Here is a 6,257-nt window from a genome sequence, read left to right as displayed (position 1 = left end):
TGAAGAAGTAGGTATTAAAGTCATCGACTCCTGGGCTTTGTTGTCACTCATCCCGAAGAGCGCTTCTTTTATCTCTTCCTCGCTCACCTCCTGGATAAGAGTCTGAGTGTTGCTGGCATCAATCTAGCGACCTTCTCTCATAATGTTCCTGTCAATCATCTGAAGGTTAGTAGCCGCCGTACCTTGGAGCTTTTGGTAAAACTGGGTGATCTCGTGATGGATCTCCCCTGTATTGTTGTGCCACTTGCCCTCTGCATCTTGAAGCTCATAGATAGTATTAGATGCTCGCCTCTCTTTGATGGTACCATGGAAGTAAGCAGTATTCTTGTCCCCATTTCTCATCCAATTGATTCTGGGTTTTTGAAGAAGCGCCATATCTTCAATTTTTCTCCACCTTCTCACTTGTATGGTTGCTTCTCGCTCTCGTTGGTGAAGCTTTTCAGCCATGGGGCTAGTTTGCATTGCAGTTTGAATACTATCAAGTTTATCAGGGCTATTCATGCCTCTCACATTCCAGGTCGATATAATCATTGGGGTGAGGAAATTTGAGGGTTTTCGTCCCTTTCCTGGCTAGTCAGGCCACAAGCTTCACTATCTTCTTGATCACCTATACCCACATTCGCTGCTTCTAGCTCTACAAATTGAGGTTTGCTACTTGGCATCTTGAGCTGGTATCTGCGCGCTGCCTTCCCTGGAGCGACTGGGGTCCAACCCTCTTCATTACCTTCCTCTTAACTGCTAATGCTATTAGTGATTTGCTTCTGTGGGTTGCTTGAAGGCCAACACTCTGTCTCTAGTTTCTCCTCTTCTTGGGGTGCGACTGTTGCCAATTCGGATCAGAGGTCCTCAACATTCATGACATCTTTCATAACTTTGGCAATAGTCAGCGGGATTCACATTCTCCTATCTCCTTTTGTTTTCTTCTCTGCTTTTCCAGATTGTTCCTCGTGGTTGTGGAGTGGTTTATTTTTATCCTAGCACTCATGTCCCACCTTATTGCATTTGCGGCAAAAGAACGGTCGCCACTTTAGGATGGCTTTCTGAGTGAATTCTCTTCCTGCATTATCTCGCACGCTAATCTCCTTAACAAACTCCTGGGTTATATCCACTTCCACCAACACTATAGCATAAGACACCTTTCTTTGATTCATGGTACACTCATCCGCTAGGACTGGAACACCAACAGCACTCACAATTCTACTCAGTGTTTCTTCTCCCCAACAATGTAGAGGAAGACTAGGTAATCTGATCCACACTGGAATAACCCTCAGAATCTCTGCCTTGAAATCAAAGTTTACACTCCATTTTTTAACAACTATTGGGGCTCTGTTAAGGAAATACGGACCTCCTTTAAGGATATCAGAGCAATCACTCTCTGAGTTGAATTTCAGGATGAAGTAGCCTTCCTCATGTGCGTGAATGGTAGGCATTAGGACATGAGTCCAGTGTTTACGAATAAAACCACGTATAATATCAACAGAAGTATTTCCTCCAACCACATAGAAAACAACAGCTCTTTCCCACACATTAACTAAATCTTCTACATCATGAGACTCAATATGCACAACTGGTTTACCATTTTCTAGAGAAGGTGGAACAAATTTAAGGGGCATTCCAATTGAAGGGTTTGAACATGATACCTTATCCCTCCACGAGGTTAGCAGCGCTGTGTTCCCGACCAATTGTTGCGTCCTGTCAGCAGCGAGTTGTCTCCCGAGGATTGGAAAATCTTCCTGTGGCCGTGTCTGCCTATTCCTGCCATTTCCGTCGATTTCTGGCTGTGAGGCTTCTACTGGTGGCGACACTCATTCCATGCTCTGGATGTGTAATTACAAGGATTCCAATTGAGCCTTGATTTGCTTCAATTCGTTCCTGATTTGCCCTTCTTTCCCGTCATCCTCTGTACCAGTCTGGTGTACTATTTCATCATTAACCTTATCTATAGGCTCGCCTGAACTGTAATCTCCGACTCTATTAAATTCAGCTCCTCCCATAGTCCCCACCGTTGGCTTGCCTGAACTGTTCTTCCCACTTCTAGTGACCATGGATGAGCAGCGTGTTTCTTCTCCTCTACCTCTTCCTCTTCCTCCTCCTCTTGACCCTCGTCCTCCCCTCATGCCGCCGGTAAGGTTGCTGGTCAGAGCTTGCTTGAGATGCTGGTGAGGAAGACAGCTAATTGCCCATCTTTCGCCTAGCTCTCGTCTCTCTCGTCTCTCTCTCTTTATATATATATATATGTGTGTGTGTGTGTGTGTGTGTGTGTGTGTAATAAAATTATTTTCTTATGTGGAGAGTGATGAAATCAATTGGGAATTGGAGCTAGATTTTGTGCAGGGAGGGAGTTTGGAATATGGAGTGCCATGTAACTTACAATTACATTGTTTTACAATAAAACATATAGTTAACTTAAAATATATACAATTGGTTTAATGAAATTTGCGTTGCTTTGGTGGTCGATAGCATAACTTTAATTCATGAGGTCATGAGCTCTACTCCGACTGATGGCAATTTTCTCAATTTTTTAGAAAGGGCAGTTCCCTCACGTGAAAGCAGAGGAGGGCATGTGGCTTCGCGTATGTCATAAGGTATTTTTAAAGGTTTCTCCAATGAAGGAGGTTAAAAGGTTCGAAATTAAAGGTAAGTTAAGTCTCAAGTTTATCGGACCATTTGAGATTTTGCGCAGAATTGGGAAGGTAGCATATGAATCAGCCTTGCCTACGGAGTTGGATCGTGTGCATAATGTATTTCATGTGTCTCAGCTACGCAAGTATGTGAATGATCCGTCCCATGTCTTAAGCTACGAGCCATTGCAAGTTGATGAAACGTTGAGCTGCGAGGAAAAACCACTAAGGATACTTGATATCAAGTTAAGGAGTTGATTAATAAGTCTATTCCGTTAGTAAAGGTGGTGTAGTCACACCACGATGACGAGGAGGCAACGTGGGAAAAAAAATTAGACATAAGGAATCTTTATCCACATCTATTTTCTTAAAGGTTTGTGATTTCGGGGACAAAATCTCTTAAGATGGGGAGAATGAAATAGTCTTAATATCTCCTTTACTAAAATATTATTATTTTAAGTAGTAAAGTGAATATGTCATTTTAAAAAAAAAGTCTTTTAAGTTAATAATCTAATTAAGTAGGGTATTAAAATATATATTACCACAATTTGAATTTAACTAAAAATAAATTAAGTATTAACTTATTACCATGATTTTAGTACAACTTATGATTTATATTTGTGTGGAATAAATTTATTTATGAATATTCTAAAATCTTAAGATAGTATTAGTTTGGGTGGGTGACACCTATATCTTCCACATGTCAAGTATTAGAAGATTTTATGACCCTACTATTTTCTACTCCTCATTTATCAGTAAACCAAAGACCCACATTTCATTTTTCTCAACCAAGTAAATCACTCATCATCTCACCTCCAAGATAAAAATTAGATAACTAAGCATCCATCCTACAATCTCTTTTTCAAGCTCTCAACAATTGAATATCTGTACTTTCTCTTGTTAAAATACTTGCTGAAATTTTAAGGTTTTACTTGCTTTTAAAATTCTATCAAAAATGTGAATTCAAGATTTAATTCTCACACCTTTTTGTTTTGGTGTATAGATCATTGAAGATTGAAGTGAAAATCTCTCCTTTTGCTTAAACATTGTAAAGTATAGCTTGTGGGAAAACTATTTGTTCATCTCTGGAATTTGCTATCACTAAAGTGGTGTTTTGCTGCTTTGGTGTGGAAGTTGCTGACTTTCCTTTACTTGTGGTTGTGTTTAATCTGTTTTTTGCTCATAAAGGTAACCCCATAAACCCTAACTTTGGGTACCCATTTTATTTGATTGGTGTATTTTCTTGCACTGAAAGTTTTTGTTGGTAAATATTTGTATTAAAACTAAAATGTTAAGTATACTAATTTTGCATTTTGATTGAGTATTAGGTATGTTTATAACCGTATAAAATTTGTGAAATGTTTGGTATTTTTTATAATGAGGGACTTGACAACTGTAACTTTGTTTTCGGATTATATGCGTACGAAGAATGTACGAAACTCCTAGAGCTTGATTCTGGGTATTATTAGGATCGTTATTGAGCTCACGATCCCGTTCATTTCTTGCAAAGTAACCCTAATCGATTAGGTGACGACGGTCACCCGCTATTACTTGACGAGCTAGATCAGGCCTACTGTCTAGCGGTCATTATAAGCTTCCCTATCAAAGTTTCGCATTTGAATTATAAGTTTTTGACATATGAATTTTGAAATAAGATATGATTATAAAGGTTTATGAACTTTAACATTTTTTTATTTATTATTTAATTAACATTGAACTTTGTTTGGCTCATTGTCTCTTCTGAATGGTTAAATGTGATACTAAAGAATTTCATTTTCGGAAGTTTTATACATAAAATATGAAGTAAATTATTAAAAGGGGTTTACTTAATTGAGTGTCTTAACGTGCATTGTATTTAAGTGTTCGTTTTAAATTAAGTTTTCTTTAGTGTTTATTTGGTTATTCAGCAGAGATGCTGATGCTACACTCTTGGGTGTACCTATCCCTTACGGGGGATAGATTTGTGACTGGAGCCTGGAGGAATATTATCTGAAGTACGCTAAGTCTCTGCTATCTGTGTTATATGCTCAAGTTTTGCGGCGAGAATGTTTCTACTTCAATTTATTTTTGTTGTCTTCTAAAACTTATTACAAAATTTGGGACAATCTAATATTTTAACTTAGTTATGTAAATATTTTGATTTGTAAATTATTAGTATAAGTTAAGTAATTAAAAGTTCATCATAGATTTCAAGTTTAATTGAAGTTTTTGTACTCTAAGACTGATAGCTGAGATCATCCGATCTCAGGTCGGATTCAGCCTATACTTTTATAAATCTTCCGGTCTACTTTGTAGACAATATTATTATATTGTTTACGCTGGTTTGGGCTGTTTCATAATTGCTTTACCATATGCATAAATTGGAAAGAAAACTGTGCGATTTGGTCTTTTATTTCTTCGATTTGGCTCTTGGTCAAAGGACGTAATTCTCTTAGGGATTCAAACCTTATTTATATAATATTATAAATATACATTAGATTCTTTAACACAAGATATACCGTAAATAAAAATATATAAAAACGTACGTCAAATACATTAAAGAAAAGATTACAAAAGATTGAAGAAAAATTTGTCTGTTGTGCATAAATCTTGACATCATGTATAAATCTCAAAGTGTAGTACCTGCATCAATATTATTTGTCTGTTGTGCTCACTAATACATTAAAGAAAAGATTACAAAAGATTGAAGTAAAATTTGTTGAAAGTATACAAGTCTTTAGCTTAAAAAGCCAACTTATAACGTAATTTCTCATATATACCTAATTTTTCAAGTCTAACAATTTTAAAACAATAATATATACTAATTGTGTGTTGTTTGCTAAGTTTCATGTCAAACAAATCAAGATTGAACAAGTTTAAGCAAGTCAATCACTTAAAAATCCTTAAAAAGCGACATTGGAACATAATTTTGCAAATATACCAATTTTTTCAAGTCTAACAATATTAAAAAAATAATATACACTAATTAATATTGTGTGTCAAGTTTCATATCAAACAATTACAATTTAACCTACTTTAAGCAAGTTATTGACATAAAAAGCCTTAAAAAGCAACCATGGAATGTAATTTCAGACATATACCTATTTTTTCAATTACAACCATTTCAAAACAGTAATATTTACTAACTAGTATTGTGTTTCTAGTTTTATGTCAAATAAATCAAGTTTCACCTAGTTTAAACAAGTTAATGGCTAAAAAAAGCCTTAAAAAGCAACCATGGAACGTAATTTAAAACATATGTCTATTTTTTCAATTAAAACAATTTCAACCATTAATATATACTAACTAGTGTTGTGTTTCTAGTTTCATGTCAAATAAATATAGTTTGACTTAGTTTAAGCAATTTGAGGGCTAAAAAAGCCTTACAAAACAACCATAGAATGCGATTTCAAGCATATTTCTATATTTTCAAGTCTAACCATTTCAAATTGAAACAATATTATATAGTAATTAGTGTTGTGTGTCAAGTTTCATATCAAAAGGATTGACCTACTTTAAGCTAGCTTTAGCTTAATAAGCCTTAAAAAGCCAAGGTATAACGTAATTTCGTATATATGCCTATTTTTTTTAAGTCTAACAAATTCAATATATATATATATATATATATATATATATATACTATATATATATATATAT

The 6,257-nt window shown here is 35.4% G+C and overlaps 1 protein-coding gene across 1 annotated transcript; it reads left to right on the top strand.

The window, feature by feature from the left end:
- Positions 1-2,043: 2,043 nt before the first annotated feature.
- LOC130810762 (uncharacterized) lies at positions 2,044-2,879 on the top strand. Its single transcript, XM_057676894.1, has 2 exons — positions 2,044-2,136; positions 2,526-2,879. Exons 1-2 carry the CDS (start codon positions 2,044-2,046, stop codon positions 2,877-2,879), a joined length of 447 nt encoding a protein of 148 aa, XP_057532877.1.
- The last annotated feature ends 3,378 nt before the right edge of the window (positions 2,880-6,257 follow it).

The sequence above is a fragment of the Amaranthus tricolor genome, chromosome 4 (assembly GCF_026212465.1).
Source record: "Amaranthus tricolor cultivar Red isolate AtriRed21 chromosome 4, ASM2621246v1, whole genome shotgun sequence".
NCBI lineage: Eukaryota > Viridiplantae > Streptophyta > Magnoliopsida > Caryophyllales > Amaranthaceae > Amaranthus > Amaranthus tricolor.
Note: the sequence above shows the minus strand (reverse complement) of the source record. Positions and strands in the feature narration are given on the sequence as shown.